The sequence below is a fragment of the Heptranchias perlo genome, chromosome 30, assembly GCF_035084215.1.
Source record: "Heptranchias perlo isolate sHepPer1 chromosome 30, sHepPer1.hap1, whole genome shotgun sequence".
In the NCBI taxonomy this organism is placed as follows: Eukaryota; Metazoa; Chordata; class Chondrichthyes; order Hexanchiformes; family Hexanchidae; genus Heptranchias; species Heptranchias perlo.
In genome coordinates this window covers 20,536,782-20,561,403 of record NC_090354.1, presented here as the reverse complement: position 1 = coordinate 20,561,403, position 24,622 = coordinate 20,536,782, and the positions used below count along the sequence as shown (strand labels likewise).

Below are 24,622 nucleotides of genomic sequence, written 5' to 3'. Positions count from 1 at the left end.
TTTCATTCCAAGCCACTAGAGAAGGCAGATTGTTTTCCTTGAAATTAATTGCAGGCATCCAGTTTCCATTCCAGCGTAATCAATAACTAACATGTCTTGTGCCACTATTCATTCACATAAGAGCATTTATACTTCACTGGCACTTCCAATTCTCAAAAATGGCTTTTCTGATCCACAAAAGCCTTTCAAACATCTATACAGCTTCTTCCTAAAGCTTCCCTTGGTACTTTCTAATCTTAAATTAGTAAACAGTATTTCAGGACAAAGTATAGTTAATGTAACATAAAATTATGCATTACATCTTGTACAAATATGATAGAAGCACTAATTCAGAAAGTCTACTCCATAGTATCAGTACATGATATTACAGCCTGCTTCAAATAAAAGTTGCCTACTTAGGAGAGCTTAAATTCAGTGCGCAGAAAGCCTAAGAAAGAATTCAAGAGCATGCAAGTTATTCCATTCAAGAGTACATTTCCTGCCTGTGCCAATTTGTTCTCAATCACTTGTGTTACAATTCTGAACAAGAGTTTTACTCATGAGTTGGGCTTTCCCTCCCCCCAAACACATTTGACTTATGTACACAATAAAAATACAATTTCCATTAGCAGACAAATGCCTGGAATTTCTGTAGTTCTGCCAATTTTCTTTACCATAACTTTGCTGGAAGATTAGTAGAAACCCCAGAGAAATGGCATAAACAGTCACTTATGCCCATCTTCCGGCAAAGTTACAGCGATCAGAATATTGACAAGGACATCCAGAAAACTCCCCTGCTCTTCTTCGAATAGTACCATGGGATCTTTTAGGTCGACCTGAGAGAGCACACTGGACCTCTGTTTAATGTCTCACCTAAAAGATGGCAATTCAGCACATCCCCACTACTGCACTCAAGTGTCAGCCTGGATTATAAACTTAAATCCTGAATGGAGCTTGAACCCACAACCATCTGGCTCAGAAACAGGAGTACCACCACTGAGCTGAAGCTGGCACTTTGAATACACATATAATGAATACAAGTCAGAGGAAGTCGTAATCTGAAAGTTGATGTTACAGAGGTATAAAAGATAATAAATGATACAGAAAATATCAATAAAATGAAACTAAATTGCAAAAGTAGGGCAAGGCATGCTCCAATTGGCATGAATTGCAGCCAATCAGGAAGAAACAAAGCATCAGCAGAAAAAAAAACCACAAGCAACAAAGCCCAACTCAATATTTGAATATGCAAGCTAGTACTCCAAATTAAGCCCCAGGCTTCCAACACCAAAGAATACATTTTCCAGGGATTTTACTCTCAATAGTTGATTTTTTTCATGGGTTCATATTATAATGGTTGTTTCCAGATAACTGAAAAGTCAGGTTGATGGCTCAACCCAGGTTCACAAAATTATTTGAGCAATTTGATTGGCCTACTTCTGTTAACTGCAAGTTCAGGATTCATACCTTTAAAAGAAATCGAGGGATTTGATTGGCCAGTTTTCTGATTCTTCTTTGCTCCTCATAGTACCTACCGACTGAATTTGGTTCATTCATTTGCAGATGTGATTGGTAACTGAAGAATAAGCGTTAATTTAAGCCATCAATAACTTTTGGCCCAAGATGTGTGTCGCTTGAGGTGTGACACCTAAAAGGCTATGCTTTGAAAGGTGAGACTCAATGGATACATGCTAGATACACAACTTTTAATTATACAGCTAGTGACATAACAATATAAAAAAGCCTTGATGATGACACTTGCTCTGTAAAACTTTACTTGACTGAGAATCAAATGTCCTACGCTATCAAGAAAGTAGAGTATTGAATTTGCCATTTTACATATGCAGTAACGCAAATGCGATAATCACGTGAGGTCTGTGCACCACGAAGAAATAAACCCTACAGCCGTTTTTACAGCATGGAATTCAGCTTGACATTTAGCTGTGGGATGAAGTTTGAATAGTTTTTTTTAAAACAAAGCACGTGCTGTACCTGGATTTGTGCTTTCATTCATTTGAAAGTATTTTGATAGATTTACCTTTTAGTAGGCTCAGGGCTCAATGCCATTCTAAAGTTATATGTAGGATCGCTCATAGCAAGAGTGTTGTGATTAAATTTCACAGTGCTGGCTCTTGTAATTGCAAAAAGAAATTGCCCTCTTAGGCCTACTGAAAATGCAAATAGCCACACCAACTTGCATTCTTTGTCTTTTGATACCCATAATTTAACACTAAAGCAAAACATTATAATTTTAAAATTTTTCACTTCAGTAAAATATGCAGTATGTAAATTTGGTAACATCTGGTATACAAGGTGCAACGCCCTGCACTTCGTTAGAGTTTAATAGTGATTAACCCACAAGAGCATAGTCAACTTTTTTTTAAAATGGCAATTGTAAAAAAGAAAGCTGCAGAATAATGGTCAATGTAAGAGTATCAAGAAAATATGGGCGAGTCAAGAAGCCACTAAATAGTACAAGTGAAGTGGAAAAGGAGTGCTTCGCCAGCCCAAAGGTATAAATGGTATCCAATTTTCTTTATTCTGGGCATTTTTCTCGTATTACTATTTTGTGTACAAAAGAGTTCTTGGAAATCGATATTCAACTGAGAACTACAAGATGGCAACTCGGGTGTTACAAATATTCAGCTCCCTGAAGAGATAAACATTAAAGGTTAGTGCTTTCATCAATACTAGCAACTGAACACAAACTGCAAAAAAACACATGTACCTTCCATTTTTTAAAATCTGCACCAACTACCTTTGTTATGCTTAACTTTAACATTTTGGTAGTAAAGACTAGTAAAATAAATAATTTGGTCCAGGCTTTATGTTTTTGTATCATGTTCTAAGTGGTTACTGGAAGGATTTTCAGTTTATCATGACTTTTAACCTCCCCAAAAAAAAGTTCATGCTGGAGGAGACCAATTTTATCTAGCACTTCCCTGGATAAAGTTTTGTTTACAGAACTATTGCGTGTAATGCAGCACAAGTCTAAACAGCTCCACTTAGCATTGCACTACACATATGAAACAATGTTCAAAAGCAAATCTGTGGAGCTCTATCAAGTATCTGAGAACATCAGAGATGGAAGGGTTTGAAATAAGCAATAATGGGCATGCACCAGTGTAGTATGATGGAATGGAGAATAAGCTGGTAGATAAAAGGACAAAATACATAGGTGACATTGTTTAATACATCAGTCTATCCTCATATCATTTTGCTATGTTCACATGAGCAATGAAAGCAGACCATACAGTTTATAGTTTCAGGAATGTAAAGCTATGCTGCCATCAGCTGTGGTGTACAGAGTATAGCTGAACTTTAAAACAAAATCATAAAGCACCACGATGCAAACTCAACCACAATTTATCCTATTTTTTTTACTCTGCGCCAACCAGACACAAACCATTTTCTTACTTTGGAGAGGGAATAAAAAGGGGCAGAGAGCAGGACTGGAAGAAGACTGCCTGCTCAAGCTCTGCTTGAAAGGGACAAAATAAATTGAGAATTTATTCGGGCAGAGTAAGGGGAAGACAGGTAGAAAAATGTATTTTCAGCTGTTGATAGCACAGCTAGACTTCACTAAAACTACGGCCAAGTTTCAGAGCTAAATTTACAGGATGTAAGGATTGTTTGCTGCATCCATTCTCATCCAAAAAGTTTGTAAAATTGAGATCTCAACCTTGGTAACAGGGCAATACAAGAGCCATTTTAATCACCTTCTCAAAAGGAAATCAGCCTTTTCAAATAAGTTCAAGGTGTCCTCAAAGCATAACATTACAAACACTACTGAACCAAATCAAAACAGCAGACTTTGCTCTAATAAATAAAACAATTTGGAAAAAAGATTTCAATACAAATTCTGTTTTAAGTGACTAACTCTTTAAAAATAATTTCTGCACAAAATGTATTCACTAAATAAAAGTTGAACTTACTGTCAAAACCGTACAATTAATCAATGTTTCACAATATTATTTCTGGGGAACAGGTTTTCCTCTGAAGAGGAAATACACAAAAGGCATTTCAATACAAAATAGTATTTTATTTATATTTTCCAAAGAAAGATTGGGGAGTTAACTATTTTAAATTTTGTTCCCCTACTTCTGAACAGCAATGAATCAAAGGAGGCAATGTAACCTGGGGACAGGTTGTTACAAATTAAGTGTTTCCTTCTTGGGTAGAAACAGTTCAGAGTGTTTGATAATAGCTTGAATTCAAGAGCTGAAATAGGACTGTTTTTTCTTCATTGAACAAGAAAACGTGTTCATCAACTCTTGTTCTGTTTGCTAATTCCATCCGAGAAAAATGCTAATACATTTTTCACACATTCTACACATGTAACCTCAGTATTCATTAGAAAACACATTTACATAGCCATAGCTCTTATGTATCTAAACACAGTTTAGCTTAGAATGCTAGGAGCACAAGAGGGTAAAGTCTAAACTGAACGGTTTCTTCCCATGTTTTTAAAATTTGACCCAAATTTGTGTAGTTTCATTTTTTCTTGTAAAAGTTTTTTTATTATAATAATACAAGTGCTACTTAGACAGTTCTCTTTTGACTGTTGTCGCAAACGTGCACACTTTGGGTCAGATGTGGCTAAGGACATCCAACATATTCATGTTTTCACTGGAAGGACAAAAGAAGCCCATTGACATCAAAGGCATCCACAGCCTGGGTGCTTTTCTCTCCCTCCATTTAGAGGTTGTCCATTTGACTCTAGACGCCCCATCCATTTTCTTGTGCTGACAGAAGCTGGCTTCAAGTTCAAGAAATGAATTAGATGAAGTAGTGCAAGTTAAACGGCTACCTTTTTCTCTCCCCCCCCCCCACCCCCCAATAACGAAAGCTTCTGGGCCAACATCTAAAAAAATCCGTTAAAAAAACAGCGGGAATCCGTTCAGCCGAGTCTAGGGGACACAAGACAATGCAGCAAAAGTTTTGTGTTTTGTTTTTCTCCCCAAAGTGCTTAGTGCAGAAAGGTCATTAGCACACCAAGCACGGTCTTTCCCACGGCGGGAAGCGCGTCAGAAAGCTTCATACATTGCATTGTGCAACATTGTGATCGGGTCAGTGCTGTTAAAATGATACGCTCCGTTTTCTAAATGTCACTTTAGGATTGCTTGAGTCGCTTGCGGGGAGGACCAAGGAAGGGGCATTGAGCTGACGCTAGTGACCGGTAAGCTTCAGCCACCAGATGAGGGTGGGACAAGACCATAGACTTCCAGCCAGATGTCTCCATTACGTCAGATGCATGGCTATAAAGGTGAAAGAAAAATAAGTTAAAATAACACAAGTTGATAAGTCAATATATTAATGTCCGTTTCCAAGATAAGACTTGTCCTTTTTCCAGTACTTCACCGAAACTTAACTGTCAGTTTTTTCCCCCTGTATACCCACAAGAATTAAATTTACCAAGCAAACAAATTTGTATAAAGAAACGCAATAGTTATAACTGAGTACTAATTGTAAGTTATAGAATTATGCAATATCACTTTCAAAATGGAAACTCACTAATAATCACTAATTTGGCAATATCCAATTATGTCTCAAAGGGGAACACACACACACACACACACAAACACAGAGGAGAATACAGACATAACCCACCTGTTCCATTTCATATGATCAGGTTTTAAAGATCACAATAAACAGTTAATGGGCTACAAACAGGCGTCCAAGCACATATCTCATACCCATGCAGATTACCTGCATTCAGGTGGAGGAGAAATAGGGGCAATGAGAGCTGGTAAGCATTTCTGGCAAATACAGCAATTTGCATCTATGTGGCAGCAAGTACTCACTCATTCATAGCATTTTGAAGCAGATGATAATGCCCCTTTCATTTGGCTATAGAGCTACATTTTAGTCTTATACAAGCTCTAACTTAATTGACAGTAGAAGGACAAGAATTTCAGAGCCTAGTGTTTAATTTTTGTGTCTCTTAATAATGTCTGCGAAAAGACAACTTTATTGTCTCTTTAAAGGCAGGTTTAGGTCCTGGATCAACACATGGAAACACAATAATTTGTACTTAAAAACTCAGCTATAAAAGCTTCTTCTACCTTACCACTAATAAAATATTTAGATTTGAGTCCACACAAGTTAAAAAAAAATATATTTATATAATGAATTAAAAACTTGTATTAAAAAGGTGTAAAGCCCTAATGGACTACAAATCTGCTCTAGTTGACTTTGACTTTGATAAATTTAGGAAAGCGGCAAGTGAAGGATTTCATCTCATTTTTCTTTCTCTGGAGCTCAGTGTAATCTCCATGAGCCCAGAATCAATCAGTGTTTTTAGTATGGATGAAAGTGTGACTGCTAGACCAGAGGCTGCAAAATATAACAAATTATAGTGCAAAAATCTATTTTGAATCAAATATCGAGCCACGTTAAATTGGAAATTTAGAGGGCAATAAACAAGAAGATAATTAGTGAAATCATTAAATTCATTTACAGTGGTATCAACTTGACTCAGTTGATTCCATTCAGGCCTCCCAAGTCAGAAGGTAGCTCAAGCCTCACTCCAGTATGAGTACAAAATCTAGGCTGACATTTCATGCTGCATTGTCAGATGTGACACTAAACCAAGTATCAACCTGCCTGTGTTGGTGGTTCAGGTAGATATTGATGGTTCCATGGCACTATTGGAAGAACAATCAGTTCTTCCAGCCAGCATTCTTCCCTCAACCAAAACCAATAAATAAATAGTCATTCATCAAACTGATCATTCATCTCATTGCTGTCTGTGGGATCTTGAATTGTGCCAAATGGCTGCCACAGTCTGCTCACATTAACAGCTAATTTATTCTGTGTGAGGTGCTTTGGGACAATTCTGAGAGATGTGATAAGATGTTATATATATGCAAGTGTTCTTTCCATGCACAGGAAATGGTTTTGTAGCTCAACCTGGTTTCACAGATTTAGGAGCTTACTTTATATTTCCACATTTGCAAGTCTGTGGCAAACACAAGGTTGGCAGTAACCGTGCAGTCTTTTAGCAGTAATGAAATATTTAGAAAAAGTTGCCTGCGATGATTAAATACTGCCACTAAATATTTGAAAACGTACTTTAAATACAAGAGTTGTGTAAAGCTTTTCCAGGCAGAAATTCCTTTCATCCAAGGCAATTCAAGGCCCAATTTGCAAATGCAGAGGCCAACTTACATCACACATAACGCACTCCAGACAAATTTAATTTCTAAATACCAGAGAACTGCTAGGGAAAGAGACACTTGGGCAGTGGAGTGATTAGGAGTGGGAATCCAGGCTGATTTTTTTCCTTCCTAGTGCATAGTGGGCTGAGAGAAAATGTAGCCCAATTAGTGTCCTGGTTGAGATCAACTAACTCAGCATGGACCAGGATGTAAACTTAGCCTGTATGGCTTAATATTAAATCAGGCTATATCTTCAGCCACCAGTCCACTGGGCAGCTAAGCTAACAAATGTTAACATAAAAAATATTTTGAACAAATGACAATATAAAAATGCTAAAAGCTTCAACAATAACCTTGAAAATACACTCCAGAAACCATTCAACACAAAATATTTAGATACCTATCAAGGCAAATGGGAAAAAATACATCCCTAAACATTTGACAATAAGAACATTTTACTCTTATTTTGTCATGAAAACAACAAGAGCAGCAGGCATTGGCTTATCAGAATCCTCTAGTCCTAGGGGGGCCAGACTTGCTACATTAGTGAGGAAAGAGACAGCAATAAAGCCAGAAACTGTTAACACAGTGATATAAATAAAAGCCTACTCTTGGCAGTGTTAGTATTCTGGATTTTAAAATAAACTTATTCAATCTTATATTTCCCCAGGGGAAGTCTACCACAACACTAAATTTCTGAGTTATTAATTTGACACCTCTTGTTTGTACTTGGATTAACAAACTAGGGTGTCCTTCCAATGGGGAAACCATACAGAAATGCCAAACCCAAAAAGCAGACATAGATTTTCAAAAAAATCTTCTTAATCACAACGTACATTGTAGTTTTCTTTGAGCTGCGAGTTCCCTTATGAAAGCCAAGACGGTTCCTGGCTTCACACTGCTGTTGGGGACTGCAGACATAGGTCTCAGACTTGATTTGGAACTACATTAGTGGTATCCCATGTCGCATTAAAGAAGCACACTGCAAACAGTTTCAGCATTCAGAGTTTGTCGCACCTTTTGGTAAAAATGCCTTGTTTGTTCTAACAGTTTAGTGGGGAAACTTAACATTAAAATTTCAAATCAACAAGATGTTCTTATGGACTAAATGCAAGATCAACCTTGATTGATGCTCATCTGCAAACTTTGCAGCCTTGGTTAAGTGGTTTGTAGGCCAAGTAAAGCTGTCAATGGTTGCTTAGTCTCCCCCTATACTCAACATAGCTCCCCTAAGGAGTGACCATTGCTGTTTAGGCAGAGGTGAATGTGGGGTATATTTAATTGTTCTCGTCACTGAGGACAAGGATAGAAGTTTTTTTTGGGGGGGGGTGCGAAGAAAAAGAATATAAATGGCATGAATAAGCATTTTCCACTGAAATCAATTCTGCCAGAGTTTTGGTTGACTATTCTTCCAGCAAACTACAATTTTATAAGGGCATTATAAAAATATAAGAACTTCTTGTTCTAAAAATCCCTCTCCATTAACTTAAATGTCAAGTTTCCCTTAGAACAAACTTACATGAAAATCCAACTGATGGTTACATTTTATGCTCTCGAAATACAGTTGTTACGCACATTAGATGTCATTACTTCGATCAAATCTCCAGCAAAGTATTCACAAGTTTACTTATATGCAGAGCCTCTTACCACACAGTTTCACTTCCCCCATTCAGTTTGTGCTCCAAGGTTACATTTTCAAAGAACCATTTTTCTTTAAGATGGGATTCATACATTTTGGGATTATTTCTCCAACAATCCTTCATTAATACCAATGCAGCAACTCTCATCAACTTTTAGCAATGCAGTGCTTGAATACATAACTCAAATTGATGTTTTTAAAAAGCCCTAATTAGACCTGATGCAGAGCGAGAGAGAAAACTGGCTAAGAACAGTGTACTCGTAACTAGATAGACCGATCCTTTACTATGAGGACAGAACGAACAGAAAGAAGGTGATCAGTTTAAAGCTGAAACTGAGAACGTGGTCCATTCAATCAAGCAGAGTGGAGCGAGATCAAGTTTTAGATTGTATCTGAGGCCAACCTAACAGGCTCAGAAAGAAGCAACATGCTGTAACCAGGTGAGATTAGTGATCATAGCCCAGAAGCTTTACACTGAATTTGGAAAGAAAGACTGCCAGCCCAGTCTTTCCCATTAGATACACCATTTTTGGCTCAAAGTTTTTAATTATATACAGGAAAAATAGTGTGAAAATAGGTATGTACCCACAGTTTAACTACACATAATTGTGATTTTAGAATCTGTATTGCTTGCATTTTGTGTTTTTCATTTGATACAATCTCACCCTCGTCTACCTTTGACACTTAGTATATTGCATTAAAGGTCAGCTTTTAGTCACGTTAGACTTGTACACCCCTTACCATCCCCAACTTGTTGGGTGACCAACAAATGAATACACTAAAATCCAGATCTACAAACCTATAGGAATTGTGCTGCAGATCACACGCTATGCTGTCTAAATCATTCTTAAAAAATTAACTGCAATGCTCTAAACCTTCATATGGCATAATTTAGTACATACAAAAATGTGAAAGCATTTGCTTCTTTTACAGTACTTGTTTATAGACACAATATGGGATTTTCACATGATACGTAACATGAACATTAGTGATTATGGTGCAGTTTTACTATCAGGAATCATTTAAAAATATTCAATACCCAGGAGTTAGTACCCTTCATAAATTTATACAAAGTAATAAACATTATAAATAGAAATGAGGTAAGCAAAAAAATAGTAGTGCATATTTTTTGAAAGATGATCACCAGTTGTAGCTCCTAACATCCGACTGGATTTTAGACAGATTTCCATTTAAACAAGTAAATATTTGGGAACAGAGCAAAATACACATAGCAGATTCCTAATGCAGTCTGCTCCAGATAAACTCATACCAAATGTCATCAGTTTGATCCAAGCACAGAATTCTAAAGTCACCAACCAAGCCAACTAAAAACTTATTGGACATACAAATTTTTGATCCAAATGCCAAATCTACCACCCAATGTTATACCCAGTGTAATGCTATGGCAAACCATACCCAGATACAGACTATCTTTATCATTCATTCAAGCATATACCAGTAAGTTTCATATTTTCTGCTTTGTTCAACTTAAAATTTGAATAATTATGTACAAGTACACTATTTTTAAGATGGAGATTACAGAAATCCTGATCTAAGTGTAAAGTTTTGCTCTCGCAAACTGGGATTCAACCGTATAAAAACACTGACACCGAGTCCCAATCTGTCCCAACTACAGCCATTATTTGGGTTACAGTAAATTCTGCTTATATGTAAGGTTTTGATTTATTCTGACTAATGGCATGCTACAGAATTGTACTGTTCTTTATCGCCATCAACCTTGCACTTCGAAGTGAAACTCCAAAAAGTCACTAAGTCACTAAAAGTCATTAAAAGTCATATTACTCTCACCTTGCCAATGTGCAGAGAAGGAGAAACCCTCCTTCTATTCTTCAGACCCATTCTGCACCTCCTCCCAATAAGGGGAAGCCATTATCAGCCCATCAGTAAGAACATCACTGAGCTGCAAAGGGCATCTTCCTTCCACATGTGTACAATGCTATTTTAGAAACACTTTCATCCCATGTCACCCCAAGCACATAAAGGTGATAAGTTTGTCTATTTCCAAAAATATGCTTTTTTAAAAAAAACACTGCCACCAGAGTTTACTGGCCACACACAAGATAAGGGCTCGGGGGTAATATATTAGCATGGATAGAGGATTGGTTAACGGACAGAAAACAGAGCGTAGGAATAAACAGGTCATTTTCAGGTTGGCAGGCTGTAAATAGTGGGGTACCGCAAGGATCAGTGATTGGGCCTCAGCCATTTACAATCTATATTAATGACTTAGATGAAGGGCCTTTTTTAAAAATTCGTTCATGGGATGTGGGCATCGCTGGCGAGGCCGGCATTTATTGCCCATCCTTAATTGCCCTCGAGAAGGTGGTGGTGAGCCGCCTTCTTGAACCGCTGCAGTCTGTGTGGTGAAGGTTCTCCCACGGTGCTGTTAGGTAGGGAGTTCCAGGATTTTGACCCAGCGACGATGAAGGAACGGCGATATATTTCCAAGTCGGGATGGTGTGACTTGGAGGTGAACGTGCAGGTGGTGTTGTTCCCATGTACCTGCTGCTCTTGTCCTTCTAGGTGGTAGAGGTCGCGGGTTTGGGAGGTTACCTTCGAAGAAGCCTTGGCGAGTTGCTGCAGTGGATCCTGTGGATGGTACACACTGCAGCCACTGTGCGCCGGTGGTGAAGGGAGTGAATGTTTAGGGTGGTGGATGGGGTGCCAATCAAGCGGGCTGCTTTGTCCTGGATGGTGTCGAGCTTCTTGAGTGTTGTTGGAGCTGCACTCATCCAGGCAAGTGGAGACTATTCAATCACACTCCTGACTTGTGCCTTGTAGATGGTGGAAAGGCTTTATGGAGTCAGGAGGTGAGTCACTCGCCGCAGAATACCCAGCCTCTGACCTGCTTTTGTAGCCACAGTATTTATATGGCTGGTGCAGTTAAGGTTCTGGTCAATGGTGACCCCCAGGATGTTGATGGTGGGGGATTCGGCGATGGTAATGCCGTTGAATGTCAAGTGGAGGTGGTTAGACCCTCTCTTGTTGGAGATGGTCATTGCCTGGCACTTGTTTGGCGCGAATGTTATTTGTCACTTATGAGCCCAAGCCTGGATGTTGTCCAGGTCTTGCTGCATGCGGGCTCGGACTGCTTCATTATCTGAGGGGTTGCGAATGGAACTGAACACTGTGCAATCATCAGCGAACATCCCCATTTGTGACCTTATGATGAAGGGAAGTTCATTGATAAAGCAGCTGAAGATGGTTGGGCCTCCGACACTGCCCTGAGGAACTCCTGCAGCAATGTCCTGGGGCTGAGATGATTGGCCTCCAACAACCACTACCATCTTCCTTTGTGCTAGGTATGACTCCAGCCACTGGAGAGTTTTCCCCCTGATTCCAATTGACTTCAATTTTACTCGGGCTCCTTGGTGCCACACTCGGTCAAATGCTGCCTTGATGTCAAGGGCAGTCATGCTCACCTCATCTCTGGAATTCAGCTCTTTTGTCCATGTTTGGACCAAGGCTGTAATGAGGTCTGGCGCGAGTGGTCCTGGTGGAACCCAAACTGAGCATCGGTGAGCAGGTTATTGGTGAGTAAGTGCCGCTTGATAGCACTGTCGACGACACCTTCCATCACTTTGCTGATGATTGAGAGTAGACTGATGGGGCGATAATTGGCCGGATTGGATTTGTCCTGCTTTTTGTGGACAGGACATACCTGGGCAATTTTCCACATTGTCGGGTAGATGCCAGTGTTGTAGCTGTATTGGAACAGCTTGGCTAGAGGCGTGGCTAGTTCTGAAGCACAAGGCTTCAGCACTACAGCCGGGATGTTGTCGGGGCCCATAGCCTTTGCTGTATCCAGTGCACTCAGCCGTTTCTTGATATCACGTGGAGTGAATCGAATTGGCTGAAGACTGGCTTCTATGATGGTGGGGATATTGGGAGGAGGCTGAGATGGATCATCTGCTCGGCACTTCTGGCTGAAGATGGTTGCAAACGCTTCAGCCTTGTCTTTTGCACTCACGTGCTGGACTCCGCCATCAATGAGGATGGAGATGTTTGCAGAGCCTCCTCCTCCCGTTAGTTGTTTAATTGTCCACCACCATTCATGACTGGATGTGGCAGGACTGCAGAGCTTTGATCTGATCCGTTGGTTGTGGAATCGCTTAGCTTTGTCTATAGCATGTTGCTTCCGCTGTTTAGCGTGCATGTAGTCCTGAGTTGTAGCTTCACCAGGTTGGCACCTCATTTTTAGGTACACCTGGTGCTGCTCCTAGCATGCTCTTTTACACTCCTCATTGAACCAGCGTTGATCCCCTGGCTTGTTGGTAATGGTAGAGTGAGGAATATGCCGGGCCATAAGGTTGCAGATTGTGCTGGATTACAATTCTGCTGCTGCTGATGGCCCACAGCGCTTCATGGATGCCCAGTTTTGAGCTGCTAGATCTGTTCTGAATCTATCCCATCTAGCACGGTGGTAATGCCACACAACACGTTGGATGGTGTCCTCAGTGCGAAGACGGGACTGTTTCTCCACGAGGACTGTCCGGTGGTCACTCCTACCAATACTGTCATGGGGACAGATGCTTTTGCAACAGGTAGGTTGGTGAGGACGAGGTCAAGTAAGTTTTTCCCTCGTGTTGGTCCGCTCACCACCTGCCGCAGGCCCAGTCTGGCAGCTATGTCCTTCAGGACTCGGCCAGTAGTGGTGCTACCTAGCCACTCTTGGCGATGGACATTGAAGTCTCCCACCCAGAGTACATTCTGTGTCCTTGCTACCCTCAGTGCTTCCTCCAAGTGATGTTCAACTAAGTTTGCTGAAGATACAAAGCTGGGTGGGAAAGTAAGCTGTGAAGAGAACACAGGGTCTGCAAAGGGATGTGGACAGGTTAAGTGAGTGGGCAAGAAGGTGGCAGATGGAGCATAATGTGAGGAAATCTGAGGTTATTCACTTTGATAGGAAGAATGGAAAAACAGAATATTTTTTAAGTGGTGAAAAACTATTAAATGTTGGTGTTCAGCAGGATATGGGTGTCCTTGTACACGAAACACAGCAAGTTAACATGCAGATACACCAAGTAATTAGGAAGGCAAATGGTATGTCGGCCTTTCTGGCAAGGGGGTTGGAGTACAAGAGTGAGGAAGTCTTGCTACAACTGTACCGGGCTTTGGTGAGACCAAACCTGGAGTAGTGTGTGCAGTTTTGGTCTCCTTACCTAAGGAAGGATATACTTGCCTTAGAGGCGGTGCAATGAAGGTTCACTAGATTGATTCCTGGGATTAGAAGGTTGTCCTATGAGGAAAGATTGAGTAGAATGGGCCTATATTCTCTGGAGTTTAGAAGAATGAGAGGTGATCTCATTGAAACATATAAGATTCTGCGAGAGGCTGTTTCCCCTGGCTGGAGAGTCTAGAACTAGAGGGCATAATCTCAGGATAAGGGGACACCATTTACGACTGAGATGAAGAGAAATTTCTTCACTCAGAGGGTTGTGAACCTTTGGAATTCTCTACCCCAGAGGGCTGAGGATGCTCAGTCGTTAAGTATATTCAAGGCTGAGATCGATAGATTTTTGGACTCTAAGGGAATCAAGGGATGTGTGGATTGGGCAGGAAAGTGGAGTTGAGGTCGAAGATCAGCCATGATCTTACTGAATGGCATAGCAGGTTCGAGGGGCCATATGGCCTACTCCTGCTCCTATTTCTTATGTTCCTTATTTATTTGTTTCTCACTTAATGGGAGGTTTAAACTTAAGGAATCTTACAACACCAGGTTATAGTCCAACAGCAAAAACTGTTGGACTATAACCTGGTGTTGTAAAATTCCTTACATTTGTCCACCCCAGTCCATCACCAGCATCTCCACATCAGGTTTAAACTTGCTAGGGAGTGGTAAACTGGAACTGAAATTTTGGTGAAATTATATTAATGTTGAAATTACAACCAGTTAATAATATAGGTAACGATGTGCAGCATCAAAAAGTGCCATCACATTTGACACCTGATCCAAATTGTATCTCTTCAAGCAGAACAATAAATTTGTTACTTGATGTTTCTGTTTTCAGAACAACCATTTAACAGTTACATTGGTGGGAAATAAACTATCAGCAACACGTGAAAAGGTTTTATAAGCAGTATTTACTCCAAATTAGTAGTCAATTCACATAGTGTCAAATCTTTATGATCAAATTGCAGTTCTATATTTACAGTTTTATGAATAGTTACCATGGTAGAAAAGCTCTTAATGTTAACGTAAAAGTATGTAAGTAACCACAAAGTGAAGCCGCAGCCCCTATTTCTAATTTGCATCTTGTATTAATGATATGCATAACTCCACTTGTAAAACAAAGCCAAGAATTTTTCCAACCTTCTGATATCTGTCCAAACCCTGAAATGTGTTGATATCTTTCAGACACTGCAGCTTTCCACACTGTACTGTCATACATCTACAAATCACCCCCCAACTAAAAATCATCTAGGAATTGGGGTGCAGAGAGGTGTACCCATCTAATTAAATACAAGATTTTGAAGAAAAATGTTTTGTTCAGAAGATACCAGTTTGAAGCTTCAAAGGATTTACTTATCTTTGAAGTTAAAATCAGTGTGCGAAGTTTAAGACATGGTTTTAGTCCAAACTTTGAAATATCAAGAAAACTAAAAAAACTACATACAAACCAGAAAAAGGCTAATGCCAATAGAATCAAAAACAGGCAAATATACAAAGCCATTTGTAATCAGACAGTGCCAGAGGAGCCGATGTATATTTTATACATATTTTTGGGCTCATGAAGATATGGAGTAACAATGGAGAATGAGACTTTTCAATTTTGGGCATTCAATGTCAGCATCAACTATTCTTAAATGCAGAGTAAAGCTCCCTCAATAACTTGCTTAGCCTTGACCTCAGAAGAGCACTCCTGGCTGCAACAGTGAGATGCTTTCATTCCCACACTAGCTATCCTTGTGGCCAAAATGAGACTGTTAAATTGCGCATAATTTATGGGAAGTTTTGTGCTGTGAGTCTCCCAGATTCATTTCATCCAAGACTCTTATGGAGAGAGGAGCAACCTGAATTCAAACTGAGTTACAGAGATGAAAGGGCATCGTACTGACACAGTGATAGCCAGCCTATATGCACAATTAGAAAATTGTTATAATTTGTTACGGCACTGTATTCTGGTACTCACTAGTTTATGAAGTCTACTGCTTGAGTTTTGAGTTGATCTGCACTGTGTAGATCTGCCAGGATTAAAATTTCTGCTGCATTTTCCACAGACAAATTGCTGCAAAGAGCATCCTCACACATCACCTTTAAGCGCTCCAGAGCATACTGAAACAAGAAGAGTTTGGATCATTTAGAAACAGAAGACCAGGCAAATATTAAATTGTTGAAGTTCAGTTATAACCACTGAAACTGGTTAAAAACATATAAAGTTTCAATTGAAAAAAACATGCAGTACATCGAACCACATCCATTTCTTACTCAGATCAAAGCCACATACAGCAGTGCATACTCAATCTTAACTGAGTTTTTGAATTTAGTTTCTGCAACTCTAAAATGTGTACATTCCACCACAGTCGGAATGTTGGGACCTGGTGACCAATGTCAAAGTCCAAATTCATTCTCATTTAGCCACTTGTATGGCTGCAGTATTCAACTTTAAAATTGATAGCATTGGCCTCCAGAACCACGGTGGACAGAGTACCAAAACCAAAAAAGAAATAATAGAACTAGAGAACATTTATGAATTCTCATGTGGCACAAATTATGTTGCAAAAATACAACTACAATCTCAAATGGGTTAACAATTCAGAAGTCTATACAAACCAGATATGACATTCAGATCGTAGAATAAAATATTTGTAGTCACTTTGCATTACTTATACAGTGCTATGTTTGTCAGTGAAGCATCAAACTATTCATAACCTCAAAACAATCTCAAGCTCTATTGCTGTATAAGGTTCGCTGAATACAATGGGCTCAAATCATTAATGTTTGTTGAGAACAGGCATCTTCTACAAAGATAATATTATATGTTGATCATACTATATAGTACAAATTTTTTTTTCGCAGTACGTTTACAGGCCTGCTTCTCACACCCGGACCCTGGGAAAACATGCTACCAACGGAGTTTATAATTTTCTTTGAGCAGATGATTCTGCACCAGCAGTGGAATGGACTAATCTGTGACTAAGACAAAAGGAAATTAAGTTGGGCACAGAAGCTGCCATCCTTCAGTGGCAGAAGAGGCAGCACACAAGGTGGCTGATGCATCTTTATGGGAGAAGTTTTACAAATATTCCTTGCCCATGAGTGACATTCTGACCAGTGAGTGGAGAAGATTTTACGTTCAGCTGAATACCAGATCTCACTGAAGCATCAACGTTCTTGTAGCGAGTCAGGTCATGCTGAATCCCTCGTGCAGATTTTTGAGTAGGCATACAATATATTTTTCTTTAAAAAGTCATGTGACAGTGGATGATAGGTACCCCAAGAATTGAAAAGACTTGTGGTATTTTAAAACTGGGAGCTGGCATCAGCTAGTAGCAGTGGCAAGCTAACCCATGTTAATATGATCAATAGGCTGCAGTGGGCCATTACGTAAAATGACAATAGTGTGGAATAGCACGAAGACTTAGAGTTTCCTAGGTTTTGTTTGTTCAAATCTAAAATCAGACTTTAATGGAAACTGCCCTCTGGAAATATAAACATCACCAACACTGACACATCGCAACTTCTACCCCTCAAGCACCATATCAATTCTTTCTTAGCAAAAATCCAGTTTGAGTTAAAATTGTTCAAGTGCATGTGTCTAATACTTACTTTAAAAAAGTGAATTATAATACAATTTCCATATCAGTGCCAAACCTAAATGACAGAATATCCCTTGAATATAGAAGATTAAGGGGTGATCTAATTGAGGTGTTTAAGATGATTAAAGATTTGATAGGGTAGATAGAGAGAAAGAGAGAAACTATTTCCTCTGGTAGAAGAGTCCAGAACAAGGGGACATAACCTTAAAATTAGAGTTCGGCCGTTCAGGGGCGATGTCAGAAAGCACTTCATTCCACAAAGGGCAGTGGAAATCTGGAACACTCCTTCAAAAATATGTTGAGGTTAGTTCAATTGAAAATTTCAAAACTGAGATTGATAGATTTTTGTTTGGCAAGGGTATTAAGGTTTACAGAACCAAGGTGAATAGATGGAGTTAACAACAGATCAGCCATGATCTAACTGAATGGCAGAACAGGCTCGAGGGGCTGAATGGCCTACTCCTGTTGTTATGTCTGATATTTACCAGCGAACCAATAAAAGTGTAAAGGAATCAAAACTTCATAATGCATCAAGTAGGGAAAATTTCTGTATTATAACTTCTTATGTGACCAGATAGAAAGTACAATGTTAATTAAAGCGTTCTATTGTCTTGGTACCAGGAGGTAGCAGAGACACAAAACGTGTACAGATACTCAAAGTTTCGATAAGAGGTACCATTATTTGCAATCAGAATCTTTTCAGCGACACTGAATGAGAGTTTGCAGATTGAGGGAAGTAGACAAATTCAATATCTCTAATGGATGAATCCTCAAGTTATCCATTGTTTAAAAGCATTGCCAAGCATATGAGAACTAAACAAGATGTTACTTCTAACACAGCTGGGTGTGTTAAGCACAGAAACCACCAGATGGCCCAAAAGACCTCTGTTCACCCATTTACCTAGAGAAATGGTTAATATCTTAATTGTTTGTATTTCAAGTTGAAGCAGGTTAATTTAAAAAATCTTAACATATAGCTAGGTAGTAGCACTTAGGTCTCAAGTTGCTGCATCACATTGCCTATTCTGTATGAGGTGGTTAAGAGGGGCTTTATAAAGTCAACGCCCATCAGAGAATTAGTCAGAAGAACTGATTACAAACTTTTTGTTGATTTGAAACAGTTTATCTATGAAGTAAAGTATTATATTGCTAGTCTCTTGCTATACCCTACTTGTGTGTATTTATCTTACTCGGAAATAAATGTATCCATCAGTTTTAGCCTGAATATAAAAGTCTGAGTGACATTTACCACTTTTCAGACAGGAGAGCATGGTGGATAGCTTACGTGATCAATTATGCTGTAAAAGGATAACTGTTAATTCTATGGCACACTACCCCATTCACCCCATACATAAGGCAGTAAGCTTAGGTTCCGGGGTGGGGGGTTTACTTATGGGAGCTGCCTTTTTCTGTGAATCTGAATTAGAAGTATTGGTAGCAACCGCATGTTTGAATAGAAGGTACAAGTGATTTCTACCACCTATGATACAACAAAGATGCATATAGAATAGGATACCATTAAAAATGGCTGTTACAGGAACAAGGATTAGCTTCAAAATGCAATCAACTGTCAGTTTCGTTTCCTTTCAATTCAGATTTCTGCAACAATGGATGGCTATTCAAGTAATCAGCATCAAATGAATGGAGCTTATCTTAAACGCAAAACTGAAAATGAGTCACCATTCGAATTGAAAAAAAACTACTGTAAAAGCAAAATCTACACATGATGCAAAGAGTTCACTATGACAGATTGGGAGGCCTTTCCTACATTTCTGCATTATATCTTGTTCATCTGAAACTGAAACTATGTACTCTGACTTTAAGATGGAGCTTGGTTAGCTGCTTCTGAAAGAAAATGGTTGGTCTTTCTCTTCAGGGCTTGCATATAAACAATACACACTTTTATCTCGAGTTAACTAAGTTTTAAGGGACAGTGGCCCACCTCAGTTTATGTTACTGCTTGTGAATAGACCCACATCAGGTCAAGATTGTTTTGCAAATACATCAGATAATGTATACAAGTTTTCTATTGTGATAAAATATAAATGTTGTTAGCTGTAACCGCTGACCCATCAGGAAATATTCTGAGAGGAAGGTAGTTGATATCTCAAAATTAACACCCATGACATGAAAGATTTGCTTTGATCTGAGGTGTCATAAGCAGGCATGGAGAGATAAATTTGCAGTCAGCTGTCTCTACTCTGCAATACACATTTATCTTCACACCATAGCAGAGAGAGTGAACTCGAGGGGAACACTGGCACATTATACATAAAGCATCATCAAAAGACTCAGTTAAAGTATGCATAAAAGGACATGGACATTGAAACACATTTTAAAGTCAGGATAAATAGAGTGCAAGCATAGCGTTGTATTATTCACTGCGGTTTCCATTTTGCTTCTGTGTGAATTTCTAACTTGTAATAAATTCAACTGCTAAATTTAGTCTGAACGATGTGGTCTGACAGGGCTGTGTTCTGACGTATTAGGGAGGTCAGGAATGTATGATAAGCATCTGAAGAGACTTCCACTGTAAAACATCTAGGTAAAGTATCAAAATCAAAATACTGCAGGTGCTGGAAATCAAATAAAAACAGAAAATGCTGGAAATACTCAGCAAGTCAGGCAGCATCTGTGGAAAAAAAAATTAACATTTCAGGTCAATGACTGTCATCAACCTGAAACGTTAACACTGTTTCTTTCGCCACAGATGCTCCCTGACTTGCTGAATATTTCCAGCATTTTCTGTTTTTATCTAGGTGAAACATTGTTGACCCAGAGGTATATTACTGTTAATCATGACATTTCTAAGATCATAACTTTCAGGTCACAGGGATGCGGGTCCGCTCATAGAAATTGCAATTTGATGTGGACATGAATAGATAGCCTGAATTGTAACACTCACATAGTCTAACATTCAGTTCCTCTGAATTTCACATTAATCTTTGCACTGCTGTCCCTTTCAGAAACCAGGCTTCCTGGGCCAGCTAGAGTATGGCACTGAACAAAAAAGAAACACTATTACTGTACTAAAGCTACTCAAACATCAGGATTAGCTTTATAACTGTGACATTAACCTTACACTACTAAACACCTAAAATAGAAATTTACATAAAAATACATTTAAAATGCTTTATCTGTGCTCACTTTCTCATTCTTCCTATTTTCTCCTCTTCCCTAGTCATTCTAGCCTAGTTGTAATTTTTGAATTTAAAATGTTTTATAATTAATATGTTTTTCCCTAAGCCTTCCTCCCACCTATTTTTTCCTCATTTTAAAATATTCCACTTATTTTTTTTTTACCTTAACCTCTATACTTCGACCATTCATTTTGGAGGTGGGGACAATTTTAAGAAAATTGTCATTTCATTGGCTAAACACTAGGTACAAAGGCTTGTTTCTTTTCCAAGTCAAATCGAAAAAATCTGAAGATTAACAATGTCTTATTGTGGAATGCACTGGAGAAGCTTGAATTTTTTTTTTAAGCGTCAAAACCAGATGGGGGCAATGGGCAGATTAATTGGTGGTTTCCAAATTCATCCTACAACCGAGGTTAAGCCAAGTCAAGAACCAGTGGTGATTTCTCAAGTTTTTATACATACAACTAAATAAAATTATTGGTCTCACAAACTGTAAATCCAACATATGGGGTTCTTCAGACCCAGATGGTTTTGCTTAACCCCATCTTCTTCAGAATTGTATCATGGAAGTTATTTTGCGTTACTTTCTGGCTGGAGGTAACCATTAAAAAGGACAGAAATTTTAATTGGTGATACTGTGGCCTGAATTTACATTACTTTGTATTAATACAAGATCATAAAATTGAAACATCAAGCTCAAAGAAATGGCTGAAGAAATTTTAAACAGAAAGTAAACGTGATGCTAATTTAACCCTAAAACCCAAATGCAATATATTTAGTTTCCGAGACCAGCCTTCCCTTCAGGCAAGTAGTATACTACAAGCTACAAATTGTAATACAATCGTAGAGTTGCTCATTAATTCTACCTGCATGAGAAAAACGTTAATAGTTGACACAAACAGAAAGACAAGTTTACTGCTGTGTCTTTGAGACAGTAAGCATTTTAAGATGCAAACATGGGATTCACAAAGAAAATAAGCATGAAGTGTTTTGTGCAAGAAATACATCGAAGTTACAACGCAGAAACAAGCTCTTCGGCCCAACCAGTCCATATCTGTATTTACTCTCCACGCAAGCAAAGTCCTAATCACATTTCCCTTAGTATCATGGTATGATACAGCACAGAAGGCAGCCATTCAGCCCATCGTGCCTGTGCCGGCTCTTTGAAAGTTATTAAATCTGCTTCCACCACCCTTTCAGGCTGGGCATTCCAGATCAATACAACTCGCTGCGTAAAAAAATGTTTCCTCATGTCACCTTTTGCCAATTACCTTAAATCTGTGTCCTCTGGTTAGCGACCCTTCTGCCACTGGACACAGTCTCTCCTTATTTACTCTATCCAAACCATTCGTGATTTTGAACACCTCTATCAAATCTCCTCTTAACCTTCTTTGCTCTAAACAGAACAACCCCAATGTCTCCAGCCTCTCCAAACAACTGAAGCTCATCATCCTTGGTACCATTCTAGTAAATCTCTTCTGCAACCTCTCTAAGGCCTTGACATCCTTCCTAAAGTGTGGCACTCAGAATTGAACATAGAATACTCCAGCTGAGGCCTAACGAGTGTTTTATCAAAGGTTAGCATAACTTCCTTGCTTTTGTACTCTATGCCTCTATTTATAAAGCCCAGGGTCCCATATGCTTTAACAGCCTTCTCAACTTGTCCTGTCACTTTCAAAGATTTGTTTACATAGATCCTCAGATCCTGTATCCCATTTAAAATTGAACCATTTAGTTTATATTGCCTCTCCTCATTCTTCCTACCAAAATGTATCACTTCACTGCGTTAAATTTCATCTGCCACGTGACTGCTCATTTCGCCAGTCTGTCCATGTCCCCCTGAAGTCTGTTAATATCCTCCACATTGTTTATTACATTTCCCAGTTTCATGTCATCTGCAAACTTTGAAATTATACTCTTAATACCTAAGTCCAGGTCATTAATATATATCAAAAAGAGCAATGGTCCTAATACCGAACCCTGGGGAACACCACTGTGTATTTCCCTCCGGTCTGAAAAACAACTGTTCACCACTACTCTGCGCTTTCTGTCCATAAGCCAATTTTGTATCCATGCTGGCATTGTCCCTTTAATCCCATGGGCTTTAATTTTGCTAACAAGTCTATTATGGGGTACTTTATCAAATGCCTTTTGAAAGCCCATATATACATCAACCGCACTACCCTCATCAATCCTCTCCATTACTTCATCAAAGAACTCAATCAAGTTAGTCAAATATGATTTTCCTTTCACAAATCCATGCTGACTTTCATTTATCAGTCCATACTTTTTCAAGTACAGCCTTCTCAACTTGTCCTGCCACCTTCAAAGATTTGTTTATATACAACCGCAGGTCTCTGATCCTGTATCCCTTTTAAAATTGTACCATTTAGTTTATATTGCCTCTCCTCATTCTTCATACCCAAATGTATCACTTCACACTTCTCTGTGTTAAAGTGCCAATTAATTTTGGCCCTGATTATTGTCTTTAAAAGTTTCCCCACTACCGACGTTGGGCTGACTGGCCTGTAATTGCCGGATTTATCCCTCTCCCCTTTTTTGAACCGTCCTCTAGCACCGCTCCCACATCAAAGGAGCATTGGAAGATTGTGGCCAGAGCCTCCGCAAATTCTATCCTTACTTCCCTCAGTAACCTAGGATGCATCCCATCTGGACCAGGTGACTTTTCTACTTTGAGTACTACCAACGTTTTAAGTACCACCTCTTTATCTATTTCTATCGCATCTATTATCACTACTTCCTCCTCGTTTACTGCTATATTGGTAGCATCCTCTTCTCTAGTGAAGGCCGACGTGAAGTATTCATTTGGTACCTCAGCCATACCTCTGCCTCCACAAAAAGATCTCATTTTTGTCTCTAATCGGCCCCACGCTTCCTTTGACCACCCTTTTACTATTTATACGTTGAAGACAGACTTTTGGGTTCCCTTTTATATTAGCCGCTAATCTATTCTCATATTCTCTCTTTGCTCCTCTTATTCCCTTTTTTAGATCACCTCTGTACTTTCTATATTCAGCTTGGTTCTCTACTGTATTATGAACTTCACATTTGTTATAAGCTTCCTTTTGCGGTTTCATTTTAATCTCTATATCTTTAGTCATCCAGGGAGCTCTAGCTTTAGATGCCCTTCCTTTTCCCCCTTGTGGGAACGTGCCTACTTTGTACCCGAACCATCTCCCTCTCCTTGAAGGCCTCCCATTAATCAATTACTGTTTTTCCTACCAATTTATGATGCCAATGCACCTGGGCAAGATCCCTTTTTAACTCACTGAAATTAGCCCTCCTCCAGTTAAGTATTTTTACACTTGATTCTTCCTTGTCCTTTTCCATAACTATTCTAAACCTAATGATATGATCAATACTCCCCTTCATCCCCATCTCCTTTATTCACCTAAACAAACTAAACCTTAATGGACATTGTTTCTTCCTCTCAACTACTAACCCTGGAAGTGAATTTCACAGCCTAACTCTCCATGTAAAGAAGTTTCGCCAACCCTCTGTTCTAAAATCTCAAATTTAATCTTTTTTCAATGGCCCCTCTCGAGATTCCTTAACTACTGAAAAGAGTCTGCTTTTATGACCCTGTCCCATCTTTTCACAATTTTAAACATTTCTATCATATCGCCCTGTAACCTATGTTGTTCCTCATATTTGTATTTTCTCATACCATGTAGCATCCTACCTAGTGAATCTATGCTATGCTCTCTCTAAAGCCTCAATATCCTTCCTGTAGTGTGCAGCCCAATACTGTAGAAAGTACTCTAACAGAGGTTTTATTATGGCTTTACATAGGCTCATTACCTTTTGGTTTTTATATTCGTAACAAAATCTAGAATTTCATTAGTTTTTAAAAACATTTTTTTTTTAAACTTATCAACCTGAGGTGCTGCCTTTAATATCTT

The 24,622-nt window shown here is 39.0% G+C and overlaps 1 protein-coding gene across 5 annotated transcripts in view; it reads right to left on the bottom strand.

Annotated features, from left to right (window-relative positions):
- Positions 1–3,152: 3,152 nt before the first annotated feature.
- spop (speckle type BTB/POZ protein) overlaps positions 3,153–24,622 on the bottom strand; it is a 122,446-nt gene continuing 100,976 nt past the window's right edge. For all 5 annotated transcript variants that reach the window (XM_067969028.1, XM_067969029.1, XM_067969027.1 and 2 more), the window contains 2 exons: positions 15,933–16,075; positions 3,153–5,237 (listed from right to left, as the gene is read on the bottom strand). In XM_067969028.1, the coding sequence (XP_067825129.1) occupies positions 5,093–5,237; positions 15,933–16,075 (288 nt within the window). In that variant the 3' untranslated portion in view covers positions 3,153–5,092. The remainder of the gene's footprint in view (positions 5,238–15,932; positions 16,076–24,622) is intronic.